The 21,032-nt window shown below is 49.1% G+C and overlaps 1 protein-coding gene across 3 annotated transcripts in view; it reads left to right on the forward strand.

Moving 5' to 3' along the window:
* Positions 1-21,032, forward strand: part of MAPK4 (mitogen-activated protein kinase 4) — a 171,158-nt gene that overhangs the window by 94,220 nt on the left and 55,906 nt on the right. For 2 of the 3 annotated variants that reach the window (XM_009192749.3, XM_009192748.3), the window contains exon 2: positions 8,848-10,256. In XM_009192749.3, the coding sequence (XP_009191013.1) occupies positions 9,711-10,256 (546 nt within the window). In that variant the 5' untranslated portion in view covers positions 8,848-9,710. Of the gene's footprint in view, positions 1-8,400; positions 10,257-21,032 lie in introns of those variants that run through there. The other variant, XM_003914380.5, reaches the window with a different exon arrangement.

Consider the following 21,032-nt stretch of genomic DNA (forward strand, 5'->3'; position numbering starts at 1 on the left):
GTGGAGCTGGAGTTCCGATGAGGCAGCCGGAATTTCTCTCCGTGCTATTTTAGTATCGCTGAGAGGCATGGGAAGGCTTTGTTCTCCCTGGCTGGTTACGTAATTTTCAAAAGGAAAAACAGAGCAAAGCCCGAACGCTCCTGGAGATTTTGCTCTTTGGGGAGGAGGGAACTCCCCACCCAGCGTCTGATGTTCCTTCTGCAAACTTCTCTTCCCTCCCTCAATTCTTTCCTCTAACCACCCCACCTCAGGGAGGTGAAGACAACAGGGTCCCCTCCTGTTTCTTCCTCAGCAGTGTCCCCACAGGCGTGTTCTTTAGAAAACCGTACAAGGGGGGCCGGGCGCGGTGGCTCAAGCCTGTAATCCCAGCACTTTGGGAGGCCGAGACGGGCAGATCACGAGGTCAGGAGATCGAGACCATCCTGGCTAACACGGTGAAACCCCGTCTCTACTAAAAAATACAAAAAACTAGCCGGGCGAGGTGGCGGGCGCCTGTAGTCCCAGCTACTCGGGAGGCTGAGCCAGGAGAATGGCGGGAACCCGGGAGGCGGAGCTTGCAGTGAGCTGAGATCCGGCCACAGCACTCCAGCCTGGGCGACAGAGCAAGACTCCGTCTCAAAAAAAAAAAAAAGAAAGAAAACCGTACAAGGGAAACACAACCCAGGGTGGGTGGCCTCACTGCCTCCCAGGGACCTTAAGACATTTGCAGTCACCACAGGCTCACACGTCCCAGCGGGAGAGGGCTCACCTGAGGCCCCTCATGGGCAGCAGAGCCTGTCAGTGGTTCCTCTGCTTGAGACCTATTTATTTTAGACTAAGCTGGGCTTTTGGCTCAGGTCAGTTGGTGTCCTGCTGGCTGGTGTGTGTGAAGGGTCATCCCAGGTCCTAGGCTGGGAATGGTGCTGGGCACGAGACAGGCACAGGCATAGGGAATGTAGCCCATGGTTGGCATCATGGGCGGCACCATTAGGAGCAGCCATCTGCCCATATATCAGAGTTTCCGCAAAGGAAAATGAGTTTCTGAGCGTGCACAGGTCACTCCACATGCACCACCGCAACCTGCACTCTGCCAGGGTGGAGGGAGCAGCGCTTAATTTCAAAAGCCAGAAGGCCAGGGAGAGTCGTTTCTCCTCATTCCTGGGGGTCCTGCTGCCGCCGCTGAGAGAAGACCCAGCTGAGTCTCAACGGTAAAGATCAGCGATTACACAGCAGTTCTTTCCTTGGTGAGGAAACGCCTCTGGTCATTATGCTTTCGGGAGCCTGTGTGGCCTCCTGCCTTGAACCCCTGCTTTTAGTCCCTACTCAGGCTGCAGGGATTTAAAAAGCTTTCTTTTCTGGGCCTCAGGGATGCTTTTTAAATTTATCTTTCCATGTGGGTTGTACTTTGTCATAACCAGAATCTTACTGCAAACATGGAGCCATTCCTGTGTCCACTGATATTTATTTATTGAATCCCTCTCTGTATGCCAGACACTGCCCTGGACCCTGGGTTACATCAGTGAAAACAGAGAGGTAAGTTTCCCTCCTCCCCACAGTTCTGACTCTGGAATCTAATGAGATCCACGCCAGGTGAGACCCAAGACCCCAGACTCAACAAGGACTTTTCAAGGCCTCTTCTCTATTTTAGAAAGTCAAGAACTGCAGATCTCTAAGTCCTTCCTCTCCATTAGTTAGCTATCGCTGTATAACAAATGTCCCGACATTTATTGGCTTAAAGACAACATTTATTACCATGCAGCTCCTGAGAGTAAAGAATCTGGGCACAGTTTAGTTGGTGCCTCTGACTCGAAGTGTCCTGAGATGTCCATCAAGCTGTTGGCGGGGCTGTAGTCCACTCAGGGCTCAACTCAGGGAAGGGTTGCCTCCAAGCTCACTCACGCGGTGGCTGGCAGGTCCGTTTCTGAGAACTCACAGGGATCCCCCGACAGGGCTGCCTCAAGAAGGAGCAGCAGCTTCCCCAAGAGCGAACAGAAGAGAGTGATTACCTGAGATGGAAGCTACAGGCTCTTTATAGCCTGATCTCAGAAGTGGCATCCCATTCCTTTTGCCAAATTCTGTTCCTTAGAAATGAGTCAGTGAGTCCAGCACCCACTTGAGGGGAGAGAATGACACAGGGCCTGAAAACCAGGATCACTGGGGCATCTGGGTAGCTGCCTTCCACATCCTCCAGGCGCCTCTCTGACTGATGGGACTCACCCCGCTTCCTGCTACACTTACAGTAGGGATCACGCAGTTGACTCCTGAATGTTCCTGTGTTGTTTCCATAATTATTGTTGTGGTTCCACTCCCCCGATATGAATATAAGCTTCTTGAGGTCAGAAGCCATGTGTTCTACCTCTCCTCACTTTCCATTTAGACCAACCATGTGCTGAGCAAGTTACTCTCAGTTAGATCATCTCAGCGTCAAGTGAAAAAAAAATGTAAAAGTCCAAAGCAAAAATGTCTTAAACAGCAGTAAGGCTTGACAGTCTCTCTTGGCAAGAGAGCTGGAGGTGGGTAGTTGCAGGCGTGGCTCAGCAGCGATGCCAGCAAGGTCCCACGCTCCTCTGCCACCTCCCCATGTGGCCTCAAGACAGCTGCTGCAGCACCAACACCACTTCCTCTACACCCGCATCCACAAACAGGAAGTAGGGTTTCTTCTTGCTTGGGAAGGAAACCTTTTCCCTTAGGACTCCCCAGCAGACTTTCCCTTAGGCTTGTTGACCAGAACAGGATCATATGACCACCCCTAAAGCAATCACTGCCCAGAGGGAATTGTATTACCACAGTTGGTTTAGATTCATGGTCCTCAACAGAGATGGGTTTGGGAGATGACATTGCCTCCTGGGACTCTGGGAAATGTGAGTCTGACCCAGGGACTAGGGAGTGCTATTGGCATTTAGTGGGTTGGGATCAGAGTTGTTAAACTTCCAGCAATAGTGTATGGTACAGTCCCATAAAGCAGAGAGAACTGCAGAAGCTGAGGCCAGTCATTGTGTAATCACCTGAGTGAGCTTGGAAGCAGATCTTCCTCCCTGTTTGAGCCTTGAGATGACTGCAGCCCTGGCCAACAGCTTGACCTTGAGGCCGAGGCACCCAGCTCGGATGCCAACACCAACCCTGTTGAAAACTGCTGATTGAGACAAGTGATTTTCAACCAGAGGCGATTTTGTGCCTCCCCCATAGGTGACAGTTGTCAGTGTTTGGAGACACTTTCAGTTGTCACAACTTGGGGGTGTGACTGGCATCCAGGAGGCTGAGGCCAGGGATGCTGCTGAGCACGCAGCCATGCACAGGACAGTCCCACTGCTCAGGATCACCTGGCTCAAAATGTTGACAGTGCTGAGGCTGAGAAATGCTGGTTTAGACCCACTGGGAGTCATTCCCGAGTGGGCTCAGCTGCCTGATGGCCGAACCAGACCTGGTTTGTTCGTGAGGAGGAAGCAGGAATGTTTCCTGGGTAGGTGGCCACAGTCAGTGTCAGCTACAGGCTGTGCTAGTCAGGATGCCTGCAAGTCAGCCAGCTCATCCCAAGGATGCTCAGTGCCTGTGCCACAGGCTCCAGCATGGCTGTGGTTCACAGTTAAAGGTCAAGAACATGATGGAAGGTGGGGGTGTGGTTGTTTAAAATCAAGGGTTTTTTACTCCACTTTTAATATTATTTCAGCATTCTATTTCTGGGTTTCTCTTTCCATAGAATGGGGTTACTGTGGCCTCCATACTGGGTTGAACACAGGCTGAAAAGGTGGCTGCCTCTTGCTTTAATCTGAGACATACCACAAGGTGTGCCTACCTCACATTTTTCCCTCACTGGGCCTGAAAACTCACACTGAGCCTAGATGGTTTGTGGTAAGTCACTCGCTGGGGCTGAGATCATGTTATGGCAATTAGAGCGTAAGCGTTGGACTCGGACCAACCTGAGTTGACATCCCAGATTCTTCACCTGCCAGAGGGTGACTGGGAAAATCACTTCCCTCTTGGAGCTCCATGGAAAATGATATCAACCTCACAGGGATGTTGTGAGACCCAACTGAAATAATCAGGTGAAGCCACTGGCCTCTGGTAAACCCTCAGGACATGCAGTTCCACCATCTTCATCATGTCCTCTTTGCCATCTCTCTGGAAGGCTTGTTAAAATGCAAGTGGGGTTGCGGAGTGAGGCACATCAGCCGTACCACAGAATTGCAGAACTAGAAGGGACCTTTAGGCCAGATTAGGTAGCTTTTGGAAAGAATTTGCAGATGAGCTGAACCAAGCCTCACCTCCTAGGGTAGCTCCCCAGGAGGCCAGCCAGGCCTGGGATCATGTCACCATGAGGGGCAAAAGGAAGACTGAGTCCAAGAGGAAGGAGACAATGCAGTGCAGGAGGAGCCAGAAAGGGGCCAGGTCCCAGCACACTTCAGGGCCTGCTTGTGAATGAGCTAGAGGATGTTCCCGTGGAGTCTAGAGCAGAGGTCCACGAACTGCAGCCCACAAGCCTACTCTAGCCCAGCACCTAGTTTTGTAAATAAAGTTTTATTGAAATGCAGCCATGTACCTTTGTTCAGGTATTGTCTGTGGCTGCTTTTTTGCTCTAAAGGCAGAATTAAGTTGTGTTGAGTGGTTTCAACAGAGGCTGTATGTCCTACAAACATGAAAATATTTCTTCTCTGGCTCCTTATAGAAAAAGTTTGCCCATCCTTGTTCTAGAGGACTCCATTCACATAGACCACAGTGACTCATTAGGATCACGAGCCTTGGAGTCAGACTGATTGCCATGTGAAGGTGCCACCTAGAAGCACGCAGTGCATAGCCTGCTCGGCTGGAAACAGCGGCTCCATGGGAGAAGGGCTTCCTGTAAGTTTCAGAGTGTTCAGGAGAGGGGAAGAAAGCAGCGTCTGTGAAATGTCAGCACCTTGCTGGGGAGATAGTTCCTGTGGAAAGTCGACAGCATGAGGTTTGGGAGGATCTGAGCAGACAGGGAGGTGAGTCTAAATTTAGACTTTCCAAAGCCAATGTGTAAACCAGAGCCCCAGGAATCCCAGAAAGGGACAGTTGGCACACGCCATCTCGTCTCTGGTTTGCCTCCACACGTTAAAAGGCTGGATGAGTGAGAGAATAATTAATTGCCCTCAAATAAGCTGTTGCCTGAGAGTCAGTGAGAAAGCAGTGAGAGCTGAAGCTCCATTGTTCAGAGTCCTGAGGGTAGAAATTTCTATTCCTGTGTTTTATTACAATGCCCAGCCATGGAATCATGGGGACCTTGGCTGCCCTTGTGGGAGTTGCATGCTTTCCTCTTGCTGGGTGTCACTCAAGCACGACTGAACGAGTGGCCTTTCCATCCCAGACAGTGAATGCCACCTCCCTGGGTTTGAAATCACACCTGTGGTTCGGAGCAGTTCTGAACCACCACCTTTGAACTGGCCCTGAGAAGCTGCACCACACCAAGAGCTGCCACAACCACTCCCCTGCCCAGGTGGACACATCCAGATGCCAGTCTGCTCCTCCCCATGGCTGATGGGCCCACACCTCTCAGCATATCATGCAAGAAATGGACCACTAACCTGAGACTTCTTAGGTGATGGATGCCTCGTAATCAGCCCACCTAGTGAGAAAGGCAAAGGGTTTACAATGCAAATTACAGAGGACTTGGGGAAAGAAACAGAAAATCAAGAGGCTTGAGAAGAGAGGCATAATAATAAACTCAAATGGGAACGGAGAAATGGTCAGACAAGAGGTTGCCTGATTAGAGCACTGAAACTCTAGAGAGGCAGCATCTAAGCAGAAGATGTTACTAAGAGGATTGAAGTTCAGAAATATTAGTTGGTCTGAGTGGTTAGGGCTTGTTGTGAGATGCGCCCTTTGAACAATTTCCGTGGCAAGTATCACAAGGGACAGTGACCCCTAGGAAATGTAGGCATCACCACTTTGTAGACATAATGAATGGCACTCAGCTCCTTCTAGTCCACGGATATTTTCTATGCCCTACTTTGTGCCCTGTAAGCTACTTGTGAAGCTTACAGTCTAGTTGGGAGATGGACATGTACAAAAAGTTAAATAACAACCCAGGCTAATATATGGTAAATGCCAAACACAGCATACACATGAGTGCCACAGGAGTTTAGAAAAGGGAGATATGTCATTGAGTACCGGGATGGATGCTTTAGGAAAAAAATGAGACTTTGGATTCTGAATGATAGGATTTCAACAAATGGGGGTGGTGGGGAAGCAGGAGAATATTTCAGGAACTGGGAAGGTACAAGCAAAGAAGCCAGGCAGGAAAGAGTCTATTTAGTGGCCCACCAGAAAGGTAGAGTGGCTGGAATCAAGGCTTTCCACCTTGACATGGTACTTGCCCCCTAAAGCTGACAGCATGTTGGGAAGACCACTGAAAAAGAGACACACACACAGGGTGTCTCTTCCCATGCATGAGAGGGAAAGAGTTTTAAAAATAAATAAAGCACCTCTTAATTATTTGCAGATTATCTGCATTGCAGCTGACCTCAAGCAAATCCTGCATTCAGCTTGCTTGTGATGTCATCCCCTCTCTGCTTAGGTGCTCATTCCTCTCTCTGTTTACAGCCCAGCAGGAGCTGGAAAGGGAAGAAGGCTTAAGCATGTCTTTCCTAAAAAAAAATAATAATATGCGATTGCCTCTTTGCTGTGCCCTTGGGAGCCAGACCAGGCTTGTGGGGAGAAAGAGAAACTTCAATGTAATTGCCATTACGTGACTTGGGCAGCAGGAGTCCAGGAGTGAGACAATGGGGAGCTGCGGAGGCTCTTTGATTCCCCTGAGTTAGGTATCCAGGTGGACTTCACTAGCACAGGCCATAGAATCTGGTTCACTGGGTGCTCCCAGCACTGTCTCTTAGTGGCTGGGCATCCTCAAACAGAGTGAATGGTATTCATTTATCCATTCATCAGATGGATATTGACCCTATCTATACTGAAAGCACTAAGCTGGTGCTCTCCAAGCCTTGGTGTCCTCACCTGTAAAGTGAGAACTGGAATCAGAATTGATGTTTCTCCGTGGAAGTGCTGTTGGCATTTGGGGGTGGAGGGGCGGATGTCAGTGGACGTGCTCTGGGCATTTGGGCATGGAGGTGGGGATGCTCAGTAGAATGGTTAGCAAATCCGGCCCTGCCCATTAAATACCAGTAGTGACTCCCAGTCAAATAAGGTGAGGAGGGCAGTACCATCTCTAGATAACGACCACGGGCCTTGTTTGCTTAGATTGCTTCCCAATCTGAAATTCTGTAAGTCTGTGGTTGTTTTGTTCCTGGACCCAGTAAAAACATGCAGAATAGAATTATCAAAGATCTGACAAATTATCAGAATCTTGAATACATCTTATTCAAATATAAGGGAATGTTTAACTAAACAGCAACAATAGGTAACATCTGTTGAGCAATTACTATGTTCTAGACCCTTGGCAAATTTCTTTCATTAGAAGTCTTTACAGGGGATCTGATTGTTAACTATTTCAGATCATCTGTGTCCCCTAATTTGCCCCCTTAATTTCAGAGCATTGAGTTGACTATTGTTTTTGCTTCATTTATCTTTGCAGAATTGTGCAGACTTCAGATAGGAAAGTGTCTCTACAGGAGGCCCTGCGATATGATGAGAATAAAGCAGCAGTCTGCCAGGTTCATGCCTTTGTGTTGGATACAGTGTTCTTTCTTTGTGTGTCTGTGGTCTTTATGAACTTAGAAAACCTGCCAGTCTCTTAGACGCTATGATATTACCTTATTTCAGAGATCTGAATTTACATTTCTAGTTTTGCAGGGTTTTTTCTCCCCACTTAGCTCCTATACCTGTAATTTGAGTCAACAGCCACCAGAGGGCAGGGACAGTGAAGTTTAGATTTGACCCATTGCTTTGAAGAGCGAGGTCACCATTGTCAAAAAGAATACAGCTTACCATGCCAGTCTTGATGTAGCACTAGGAACTCTGCACCCTGGTTTCTGGGCAAAGAGAGTACTTTTATTACGGGTGGCAACATTACTTCCTTGTAATTTGGTACATGGGCTTCTTCAACTTACGTGGAAAGCGAGAGATACAAATGTCATTAAATCTCAGTCCCCGTGAAAGCCTCTTAAAATGTTCAAAGACATTTGTAAAAGAAGGAAGAGGCCGGGCGCGGTGGCTCAAGCCTGTAATCCCAGCACTTTGGGAGGCCGAGACGGGCGGATCACGAGGTCAGGAGATCGAGACCATCCTGGCGAACACAGTGAAACCCCGTCTCTACTAAAAAATACAAAAAAAACTAGCCGGGCGAGGTGGCGGGCGCCTGTAGTCCCAGCTACTCCGGAGGCTGAGGCAGGAGAATGGCGGGAACCCGGGAGGCGGAGCTTGCAGTGAGCTGAGATCCGGCCACAGCACTCCAGCCTGGGTGACAGAGCAAGACTCCGTCTCAAAAAAAAAAAAAAAAAAAAAAAAAAAAGAAGGAAGAAAAGGAACCCAAGTGCAAAACAAGAGTATCGATCCTTTGTTTTCTGTCTGCAACTCGTTACTTTCTACTCTCACCCTTCCTAGCTAGCGCTGATGTGTGTGTTTGGAAAGCATAAAACAAATTAATTTTGCAAAGGTCAGAAGGGATACTTCTCCCCCGTAATTTGCACATGTTAACCTTGGGGGAGCCGGCACTGACATAAGAGGCACAACATCTGATGGTCTTATCAAATCAATCCATCTTCTCTCTCTTCCAGGGGAGTGCTACGCACAGCAGGAGGGTGGCTGGGCAGTGCAAAGCCCGGAATCCCCTGAGCAAGCAGTGTTTCAGCTGGCTGGACAGATCAAATAACACTTGGGCTGGTTAACAAAAGATGCAAGTGGGAAGGTGTTGGAAGCCGGAGTATGGAAATTTACCCAACGTTATCTCTTTGACAGGGAAGGAGACTTGGTCTGAAAGATGCCACATTCCTGCAGCCTCTCTGGGTGCAGTGGAATACAGTCTTGGGCAAGGTGGCGTGGATGAGCTGGCGAAAGAGGATGCTGCCCATATCCAAAGGCTCCAGAGGATCCCGGCCTGGCAGCTGAGCTCCCCTGCATCTGGAACCTCGGGCGTAACTTGGTGTAGAGCTCATGAAAGGTGCTTGGGTTTCTCCAGCTTTTTTCACCAGTGCTCACCAGACCGGCTCAGGTTTTGGAATCTAAGGTGAGCTGGTAGAAACGGGAGAGGTAGAAAGAAGCCCCTGGATGCCTCCAGAATTCATTAATGGGATCCCTGCATACTGCTTGGAACACAGAGAGAGGCTGTGACACAGCTGAGCTTTGGAGCATCTTAAGTAAAGGAGTTCAGCTCAGCAAACAACTCTTGCATTTCAGCCTGTAACAAAGTGTTCAAAGGGGAGAGTTTCTGCATCTTTTACTTTGCAGTCCACTATGGTAGAAAACTTGACATTCCGTAGATAATGATACTCGGTTTTCTTTCCAAGATGCCAGATTTAAAAAGAAATATGAGCCATTCTAAGCTTTAAGGAGTGTTCAGGAAACACAGGAATTAGTGGACAGCCCTCCCAATGCAGGTTAAGGCAACAGTCTGAGCCCCCAACTAGTGCAGCTCAGCGAGCATGGCCATATGCCATTCTTGTCTCCAGAGAGCTGGTGGCAGTGACCTCACCGGGAGAAAACGCATCCCTCAGCCGTGGGACTTGACAGAATGAAGTGTGCGAGGGAGACCGCTAGCCGAGACTTGGCCTTTCCTGACTGCCCCTGCGTTATCTGGGCAGCTCCAGATCACTGAGCCCACAATGGCTGAGAAGGGTGACTGCATCGCCAGTGTCTATGGGTATGACCTCGGTGGGCGCTTTGTTGACTTCCAACCCCTGGGCTTCGGTGTCAATGGTTTGGTGCTGTCGGCCATGGACAGCCGGGCCTGCCGGAAGGTCGCCGTGAAGAAGATTGCCCTGAGTGATGCCCGCAGCATGAAGCATGCACTCCGAGAGATCAAGATCATTCGGCGTCTGGACCACGACAACATCGTCAAAGTGTACGAGGTGCTCGGGCCCAAGGGCACTGACCTGCAGGGTGAGCTGCTCAAGTTCAGCGTGGCCTACATCGTCCAGGAGTACATGGAGACTGACCTGGCACGCCTGCTGGAGCAGGGCACACTGGCAGAAGAGCATGCCAAGCTGTTCATGTACCAGCTGCTCCGCGGGCTCAAGTACATCCACTCCGCCAACGTGCTGCACAGGGACCTGAAGCCCGCCAACATCTTCATCAGCACAGAGGACCTTGTGCTCAAGATTGGGGATTTCGGGTTGGCAAGGATTGTTGATCAGCATTACTCCCACAAGGTATGTCTGGCTGGAATGGTGGATACCGGTGGTCCACAGAATCCCCAAGAATACTTACAGCACTCCCAAGCTGTTCCTAGCTCCACGGTAGTCAGAGGACTAGAGTTAGCAATTACGGGAGGCTGGAGAGTGCTAGGAAGATCATTAGCCTGAAAAGTTGTTGGAGGCGTGGAGAGAGATCTGGTTCTTGGTCTTGGCTCTGCCGTGTGGCTTTGATCACTCTAAGCTGTGCCAGCAGAAGCTGGACTAGATGATCTCTAAAATTTCTTCCAGCTCTAAATTCTATGGCTTGAAAACTATGTGGTTGGTGAATTTGCCTCTAGCATCCTCTTATCCCTGCTGTCCACTTAGCCATCCCATGTCCTTCCTGTGTGCTGAGGACACCCCCTGAGGCTTCCCACCCTGTGAGCCTCATGCTCTGGTTGATCTCACCTCCCTCATCCCATCCAAGCTGACCCACTCAGTGTCCATTTCTCTCAGTCGGTGGACAGCAGGCACAAATGATTGATCTGATGAGCTAATCCTTCACTGTACCTTATCCAGCTAATGACTCAGTTCTCCCAGGTCCCACGATACTCTTGCCTCTCAGTGTGATGCGAAAGCCATGGGTGGCAGACTATACTATTGAGATCCCCCATGGTGGGTGCTAAATACTCTACCAACTGCAGGGATCAGAGCTGACCTGGCCACTCTGCTGGAGATAAATGTCACACTGAGTTGTTCTCAAAGGCCCAGACCTCCTCTTACCTGATCCACTCCTCTCTTCAGAAGCTGGGAGTCCTCTGACATTCCCTTCCTTCCCCTGTCCCAGGTTCCTGCCACTTTAGGGGTGCCTCGGAGCCCCTCAGCATGAGCATGTTGCCATGTACTCTGCAACAGAGCTGGGGGCTGGGTGTGGCTTCCAGCCTCCTGCCCAAACCTTGATGCTACAAAAAATGTTATTAGAATAAAACATCTCCTTGGGAGTAGGTGTACAGTAGTCTATTATCATCCAAGGGGCTGGGGTGGGTCATGAAAGGGGAGGGTGGCTTTGACCTTGAAGGTGCTTTGACTGTCTCCCTGAGCCCCATTCCTCTGCCCTCCCTTAGCACCCCACATAGAAGGGCACTGATCTGCCTGCTACAGCTGCAGTGGAAGGTGTCACAAGGCGCAGGGAGCAGGGCTCCCCATCCTACTCTCCCTGGCTAGAACTTGGACTCCAGCCCAGATTTCAGACCCCAAATCAGCCTGGCTGGCTCTGGCTCCTTGGTGCCACAAATTACTTAGCGACCTTAACCATGAGCCTGTCCTCCGCCCCACTCCTGCAGCCAAGCCATCTGTCAAAACTGACAGCCAACTCTGTAGGACGGAATGTCCATGACGTGGGGCTGGGGGAGGCAGGGAAAAACAGTGCCCTTGTATCTCTTTCTGATACCCTGAACTGCTTCTTCCTTCTCTTTCTTCTAAGGAGCAATGACTCCAAACTACCAAACCAAAGGTTTTAATCCAAATCTGTTCTTACTTGGTAAAAGATCTAGAAAATCCACAAGACTCTTATATGTGGGATGCACAAAAACTACCTTGTGAATTGGAATAAACCAGTACATTTGAGCATCATGTGATGAAAGGACCTGATTAAGTGAGTTGCGACAAGGAAAGAGCTTAAGACAGCATGTAGCAGGCCTTTAGGAAGGTCCGGGAAGATGGTTTATAGTGGCATAAACTGGCTATCATAATAATTCTTTGGGGGTGACATGGTGTGAGCAAAAGACCCTTTAGGAGGAGTCAGAGGTCCGGGTTCCTTCTAATAGTGCTAACTTGGACACTTACCCCTGGGAGCCTCAGTTTCCCCTCTTTGACAGGGATAATAATTGTGCCCTATCTGCTCCTCTGGCTATGGTTAAGAATCAAAATGGCCCATGAATGTAAAATTCCTTGGAAAGCAGTCAGGACTGCATCCATTCATTTAATGGGTGTTTGGTGAGCCAACATCAAACCCAAGCTCAGTGCTGGGAGCTGGAGAGACCGAGGCTCACACACTCCCCCAGCGACCCTGAGGGCTGGGCTCAGTGTTATCCTGTCACTTGGGACTGGAAGCCACTTCCCTGGTTGAGACTTCCATTTTCCCAATGCAGAGGAATTTCGATGTTCTGGCTTGCTCTTATCGGGTTCTCTTTAATAAAATTCGCTGTGGGATGTTAAAGAAATCACTAGAGGCAGTTACGAGCCCAGTAGGCACTCACATCATCCCTGCGCCCCCGTGTTTGGCAGACACCACCCACCCCCACCCCACCTCCTCCCTTATACACTTTCTGCTTTTAGCTTTCTCCCCTCTCTTCCCCCAGTGATGATGAAAGGCTTATATTTGGTGCTTTTATTTATCCAATGTGCATTCAAATCAGTTCTCGTTTAATCCCCATAATGCTGTGAAGCACTTAGGGCAAATGGTTCATTTTAAAACAGAGAAAAACGGCTTTCTCAAGCTTACACAGCTGATGTAGCCAAAGGACACAGGGACTGAGGCTTCTTCCTCTTCTGGTGGAGGGTCTCTGTGAGCGCAGTCTCCTTCATGAAATCTTTCCGGATTCTGGGTTGGAATTAATCATTCCTTCCTCTGAATTCCCATGGCACTTTCCCCAGGCCATCACGGGTATCTTCTAACACTGATCACTCTCTGCTCTGTCCTAGGGGTATTTGAGTCTGTCTCTTTGTACTCTCCCAAGCCGAGAGTCCCCTGGCCTCTTGAAAGCTGTCTCTCCTTCTTCATGGTCCCCCTCCATGGATTCTGATCACTGTGCCTAAGACATGGCCCTCAGTCGATTTTGTTGACTGTGTTGAACAGATGGAAGAATAGTCATCTACTAGCACATTGCAGAAAGGGAGCTATTTGGTTCCTTGATTCTGTGTGGTTGGAAGGGTTGACTCTCAGAAAAAGAGCACATACTTCTTCCAGACAGTAAGTTGGTTGTGGTCAGACGTGTACATCTTCTGCATGCATCTGCTCTCTCCAATGTGTTTGGCGGATGCTGTCTACACACAAACTTCTCAAAACTTAATCCCTTCTAAATTTTATGAATCTCCACTCCCTTTGAAGAAAACCATGCTCACCTGGGCTACAACGAGTGCCTTTGTGTGGGTCACAAAAAAATGCCCCTTTTCCCTGGCTGAGAGAGCCCAGGGCCAGTGATAGGGTTAGTGATCCAACGGGAGCCTTGTTTGGAAAAACTCTCAGAGCATTTTTCCTCTGCTCTCACACCACAACAATATACCCAGAAGACTTCCGTGACCTCAAAATATGTGGGGATTTCTCCCCACCAGCAAGCTAGCAATCAGTTCTTCAGTGGACATCAGCTGGATGTCCCCCAATTCAATTCTGACACTATTTACCTGGAGATAGTGTCAGATCCCACAGGTTGAGGGACACAAGACTGCCCCCTCCTTCCCACCAGTCATATTAATAAGTCCACTCCTCCGGAATGTCTGATGGACTGGCTTCAAGTTGGGGTTCCCATGGTCCCCTCTTTGGGTTTAATTAATTTGCTAGAGGAGCTCACAGAACTCAGGGAAACACCTATTTACATTTACTGTAAGGGTTAGGGTTAGGTCCATGTAACACTTACTTACATTTATTATGAAGGACATTTTCAAGGATACAAATAAACAGCCAGGTGAAAAGATACACAGGGCATAGTCCGGAAGGGTCCTGAGTACAGGCGCATCTGTCCCAGGGGAGTGGGGAAGCACCACCCTCCTGGCACATGGATGAATTCTTATTCACCCACCCAGCAGTACACAGCAGCCTGGTCCACATGCCTCCCACCTTTCTCATGGGTGGACAGTATGTCTCATTTGCTTCCACATCCCCTCCTCTGGTGCAGGGCCTGACACCGGGCCCGTGTCCATTAGGTTCATTTAGTGAAAGAGATACCAAAGAAAACAGCCTCTTCTCTAATGAGCAACTGGCCACGTCGGGGTTTCAAGTTGCAGTCAGGACAGATGCTGGGTGTGCCCCGCCACTGCACCACCCCCGGGGGTCTTGGTCTAGGGGGCATGTAGAGGCCCCTGCAGCCCACACTTGGGGAGATGGTGTGGGTGGCAATGGAGGGTGTTCCCTTTCAACAGGGGCAGTCTGGAAAACACTGTCCTCTGTGTTATTCTCGCTCACCTCGCCAACTGCATGACCTTGGGCAAGTCCTTTTGCTCATGTAGTTTATCACTAGAATAGATGTGTAAAAAGACCTCACACCCATGTTGTCCATCCCTAGCCTTTCACAGATGACAAAACTGGAAGGGAAGGAGCCTCACTCAAGGTCACACAATGAGCGGCTGAGCCTGGGTTTTCACTCCATGTCCACTGTTTTCTCAGAGCTTAACTTCCCTATTGTCTTTTCTGCCAAATTGGGAGAGTCAGGCCATTCTGCTTATTTCATGGGATTCCTGTTAGAGTCAAATGAAAAAGCGTGGCTGTCAAAGCGCGCTCAGATGTACGCAGGGCTAAATCACTAACCAAACTTTGCCCAAAGAGATGCCATGGCAGTGCCAGGCAGACATCAGACATCAGTTTCCTCTTCACTGAGATACGGACCCCACTCCTGACCCAGTGGCCTTGGGGCGAGTCGTGTGATCCCACCTGAGGGTGGCTTCTCAGCCCGTGGTCCTGGGACAAGCCCTTTCTGCCGCCTCCTCTTCAGGCCCGTTAATGAGTTCTTCGTTGTTTGTGTTGAGAAGAGGCAGTTGAAGGATTGGAGCGTGCTTTCCACTGAATTTATCCTATTAGGAAGTAGACGATCTCAAAAGAGAAAAAAAAAAATGTCATTAAGACTTCACTGAGCACTTTGTAAGGCCTAAGAAAGGTCAGGAACCACCTCAGGAGTGTGCGGAGGTCCTGAGGAGTGCGATGACAGCCTGAATCACAATGAGTGCGTCGCTCCAGGAAGGGCCACCTCTCCTCCTATCATAGAGTCCTTGCTGGGGCTGCCGGGGGCACCACCCACTACCCTTACTTGTAGCACTTATTTTACCCTGTGCTCACTAAACCTGCTCATCTCCACTACAACATTCAAGAACGGTCAAACTCCTGATCCAGTAACCTTCTATGACTAGTGTGCGTCATGGCATTTACAGTAAAACTAGCCCTCTATGGCTCACACCTCTGACTGTCAAAGGCACATATAGAGGCCCCATTACTGGGTCTATCGTTCTTGCAGCAGTACTTCTAAAATTAGGTGGGTATGATATAGTACAAGTTACTTTAATTCTAAGCCCCGGCAGAATTTATAGCATATCAATTCCTCATTCTATCTCTCTAAGGGATAATCATAACAAGTTTTATTTGCCTCTGACAGACTGACCTAAAATCACTCATTGCCTATTCTTTCATAAGCCACATGGCGCTTGTCTTTCATATATCTGCCTTTCAAAGAGGCAGTAAGCGGAAAACACCCAAGAAAGAAAGGAAGAGGAAGGGGCCCATAAGAATTTGGGCAAAGGCTCTTGTGTTTTGATGGATCATTCAAGCAAGTCTGTTTCCTGCAGGGCTGGCCTGCCTTTGAGCCTTTCTACTTCATAGCCCTCTGTCTTCTTTCTTCATTCATGATCAGAATGCTTCTATGCTTTGCCTCCATATCTCATTAGGATGCCTTAAAAATTAACTAGCAGGCCGGTGTGGTAGTTCACGCCTGTCATCCCAGCACTCTGGGAAGCCGAGGCAGGTGGATCACTTGAGATTAGAAGTTTGAGACCAGCCTGGCTAACATGGTGAAACCCTGTCTCTACTAAAAATATAAAAATTAGCCAGGCATGGTGGCGTGTGCCTGTAGTTCCAGCTACTCAGGAGGCTGAGGCAGGAGAATCGCTTGAACCTGGGAGGTGGAGGTTGCAGTGAGCCAAGATTGCACCACTACACTCCAGTCTGGGCAACAGAGTGAGAATCCGTCTCAAAAAAAAAAAAAAAAAAATTAAACTAGCATAGTGGTTCTCAAAGTGAGGTCCCAGATTAGCAGCCTCAGCTTCGCCTAGGAACTCATTAGAGATACAGGTTCCCAGGTTCCATCTCAGACCTACTCAAACAGCCCTGAGGGTGAGGCCCAGCAATCTGTGTTTTCACAAGCCTCCAAGGGATTCTGATGCTCTTGAACTTTTAAGAACCATTGACCCAAAGAAATGGCATCGCTTATCTCAGGACAGAAAACTGATGCTCCTGATGTGTTTGCTGATGCTTGGAGCTGTGGCTCTCAAACTTCAGCACAATGAAGGAGACTAAGAATGCCTCCCAGAGAACACAGGTGTGTCTGAAGCAGGTGCCTTAACTAGAAGGGCCGCGAACGGTGGGAATCTCAGGCGCTGTGACAGGGAGTCATGTGGATTGTTTTAAGCAGGATGATTTTGGAGGGCCTCACTCATATCACCTTGGAAACTGCCTGCTCCGCCATGGCACGAGTTTACTGAAAAGCTACACACATCAGGGACCTAAACCTATAGGAGGACTGTTTCTGTTTAGGTTTGATTTTTAACAATTAGGTGACACAAACAATAATTTTGGAAAACATAAGCTTTTCATTCTGGTGTGAACTACTTCACCAGATGTTTAAAAGCGAAAACACTTTTTCACAGTTCAGCAAGATTGAATGTCTGATTGAGGGCTCAGCAAATTACTGCAGTTTGTTAAGTTTGTGGTTCAATTTGAGGTCCCAAAGGAAGGAAGGAGGAAAAGAGGTACATGATGTCGAACACATGCAGCCAGCTTCCAGTGGCTTTGCATGGGAGCTCTGGTTGGTGGGGTTTACATGGGTTTAATCATGCTGAGGCCAGATGCGGTGGCTCATGCCTGTAGTCCCAGAGCTTTGGGAGGCCAAAGCAGGAGGACTGCTTAAGGCAAGGAGTTTGAGACCAGCCTGGGCAACAGCGAGACCCCATGTCTACAACAAATAAGAAAAAATTAGCCAGGTGTAGTAGTGCACACCTATAGTCCTAGCCACTCAGGAGGCTGAGATAGGAGGATCACTTGAGCCCAAGAGTTCAAGGCTGCAGTGATCTATGATTGTACCATTGCACTTCAGCCTGGGCCACAGAGTGAGACCCTGACTCAAAAATAAAAAAATCATGTTGATCAACTTCATTTCCTCCCTCTCCTGGGCACTCTGTCTTCCTTTGATGGCTTCTTAGGCCGAGATAACCTCCCGCTGTCTGCCTGAGAAAACACACAGAAAGCTCTCCTAGAGCACACATTCTCCCCAAGCTGAAACAAGGAGAAATGTTCAATCTGTGACTGAAATGGGGTCTCTGCCGGTGATAAGAGAGTGCCCTTTTGGTGTCTGTGTGCTTATATTCTGGTCTCCACAGTGCAGATGGAGACCCGCAGGGTGCAGGGAGTGGGGAAGGACTTTCCCAGTACCCCAGAGTAGGAATGGGGTCCACAGGGCTGGTGCTGGGAGCAGAGCCCAGCCATCCGCGGAGGCCGGATTTCATGGGAAAATGAGCTTGTGGATGGGCACTTTCTGAGGGCTCAGCTAGCAGGAAAGGTCGCTTTCTTCTGAAGCCACTAAGCCTGTTATCCCAAATCAGTGGAGCTGAAAAGATTTATTTAAAAGGCTATGAAATATCCCTTTTTTAAAGGGAAAAATGTGATCAAGGGGATTAGAACGGAGGCTGTACTTGAGAGTCAGGTGTCCCTGAACACCCAGGCAGACTTGGAAAGCTCATTGTGTTGGCGTTCAGTGCCTCCTTGTCCCCTTCCCATGACAGAAGAGGACCCTGAGCAGAGGCTCTTCCCTCTGTCCCTGGGCCTCCGGGGTCCTCTTCTACCCACTCTCAGAGGAGCACCACACCCAGGCCACCCTTCTGAGAAGCAACACCACTGAGCTTGGGGTGATATTATAAATCTTTAAGCACCAGCCTGGCCCGGGAGATGACCAGTCAGAAAGGAAGCCAGCCAGGGTCCTGAAGCAGGGTCCTAGAGGCGCCCTGCTTGCCACCAGTTCACCCTTTATTGCTGGATCAAGGGGAGGACCAAGGGAGTCAGGGGCTTGGAGCAGTGGCTGTTGACCAGTCAGCTTGCAGTATTTCATTATTCACCAACTGGCCCAGCTATCTCAGTGCACATCAGCCACACTATGCTGCTTCGCTTGTATCAGAGTTCCCCCTTTCCAATATGTCTGTGGGTCTGGCTGTCCACTAGGGGTGAGCAGTTGATTAAATGGCACAAAGGGCCGGGCGCAGTGGCTCACGCCTGTAATCCCAACACTTTGGGAGGCTGAGGCAGGTGGATCACTTGAGGTCAGGAGTTCAAGACCAGCCTGGCCAACATGGCGAAACCCCATCTTTACTAAAAATACAAAAATTAGCTGGGTGTGGTGGTGGATACCTGTAATCCCAGCTACTTGGGAGGCTGAGCCAGGAGAATCTCTTGAACCTGGGAGGCGGAGGTTGCCGTGAGCCGAGATTGCACCACTTCACTCCAGCCTAGGCAAAAGAGTGAAACTCCACCTCAAAAAAATAAATTAATTAAATAAATGCCTCAAAGGGATCAATTGCCCCCTCTTCGGAAGCCCAGCCTGCTCACTCACCTGGTACTCCCCTCACCATGACAGCTGCCACCTCCGGTGGCAAGTACCAAAGCTCCCGAAGAATTCAACAGGCAGGAAGTCTGCAGCCCACTAGGGACGCTGCAGTGGAACTAGCGTTTCATGCAGGTCAGGCTTGCTGGTGGCAAATCCTTTGTTTACTTAGAAAGTATATTTTTTATTCTCATGTTTACAGTTTATTTTCCCTGGGAATAAAATGCTGAATTGGCTGGACGCGGTGGCTCACGCCTGTAATCCCAGCACTTTGGGAGGCCAAGGTGGGCAGATCACGAGGTCAGGAGTTCCAGACCATCCTGGCTAACACAGTGAAACCCTGCCTCTACTAAAAACACAAAAAATTAGCCGGGCGTGGTGGCAGGCGCCTGCAGCCCCAGCTACTTGGGAGGCTGAGGCAGGAGAATGGCGTGAACCCAGGAGGCAAGGCTTGCAGTGAGCCAAGATTGTGACAGTGTACTCCAGCCTGGGCAACAGAGCAAGACTCCATCTCAAAAAAAAAAAAAAAAAGCTGAATTTAGCATTCTTTTTCAATACTTCAAAAATGTCATTGCCTTATTTCCTGTCCCTATTGTTTCTAAAGACTAGTTGGTCTTCATTCATTGGATTGTTCCCCTGTATGTAACGTGTCTTTTTTGCTCCAGCTGATTAATGAATATTATTCAATGGAAAGAAGTGGGAGGGCCTTGGGTGATAAGTGTTGACTAATGAGTTCCTCCTTCCTTTTATACCCAAGATTTGTTGGTGAGAGAACTCACTCCCTCTCAGAGGGTGTTTTCAGTCCTGGTGTAAAGGACCCGACCTTCAGTCACTGCTCCAGTCTCTCCATTTGGGTACACCCAAGTTGTAAACATCTCAGGAACAAGACACTGTCTTATTCTACAGGCAGATATTGTTTGGTTTATATCAAAGAAGGATAATTAGAAAATTGAATCAAATCCTTTTCCATTTTCTCCTGAAATGTGGTTGGTTTCTTTATTTAGCTTTGCTGCAGTAGCCTGTTGAGAAGACAGTAGTATAGAAATAGAAGTCTTGGGGGGTGGGTATCGCATTGCTGTGATGATCCTGCCTTTTGTGGTTGCCTTCTATTTCAGGCTCACACGTCTGTGAGCTGGGAGAGACCAGCCCTTATCCTCGCTTCATCCGCTGCCACTCCATTCCCTCATGTTGTAACTGGCTTGTCACCATTCTCTGGAAAACACCATACCCAGTGACAACTCTGGTCCCACACACTGTTCCCTCTGCTCCCACATAAACTCCTACATACCCCTGCAGACCCTGCTCAAATGTCTCACCTCTGTGAAGCTTCGCCCAGCTCCCCAGGGGAGAGTTAATCACACCTTCCTCTGGTTGTGCAAAGCCGTTATCTGTTTACATGCCTCTTCCCAGACAGACCCGGGAGGACTCCTGGAAAAACATACGTATCTCTTTCATTTCTATATTCCTGGCACCTAGCATAGTATCTGACCCATTGTACAAGTTCATTCAATGCTAATTGGCTAATGAACAAGCCAAGTCTCTTCCTTTCTATTGAATCAAGCATAGTCCTCAAGCAGAATTTCTCTTCCTCAGGGCAGTGGTCAAGGATTTGAAGTCATCTACCATGTCCCTCTAAATCTCGGCAGGCTAGAAACCCCCCTAGACAAAAATATTCAGGCACTCTTCTAAGTGCTACTGACTCCTCATAACAACCTAATAGTTGCTGTTGTTTCCCCCCATTTTCTAGATGAAGACACTGAGGCACAGACAGTAACTTGTCCAGGGTCACCCGCCTGGTCAATGGCAGAGTTGGACTACAAAGCCCAGTGGCAGCTCAGAGACTGTACTCTCAGCCACTGAGCTCAGCTGCTCTGATAGCCATTCAGGTGACTGCATTTCCAGAACTCACGCTATCCTGACTGCCCTTTCATTGACCTCCTTCTTCGCAAACCCTTTTTTTTTTTTTTTTTAAATGAGACGGAGTTTGCTCTTGTAGCCCAGACTGGAGTGCAATAGTGCAGTTTCGGCTCACTGCAACCTCCGCCTCCTGGGTTCATGCGATTCTCCTGCCTCAGCCTCCCAAGTAGCTGGGACTACAGGCACCCACCACCACGCCCAGCTAATTTTTTTGTTTGTTTGTTTGTTTTTTGAGACAGTCTCACTCTGTCGCCAGGCTGGAGTGCAGTGGCGCAATCTTGGCTCACTGCAACCTCCACCTCCTGGGTTCAAGTGATTCTCCTGC

Source organism: Papio anubis, chromosome 19, assembly GCF_008728515.1.
Source record: "Papio anubis isolate 15944 chromosome 19, Panubis1.0, whole genome shotgun sequence".
NCBI lineage: Eukaryota > Metazoa > Chordata > Mammalia > Primates > Cercopithecidae > Papio > Papio anubis.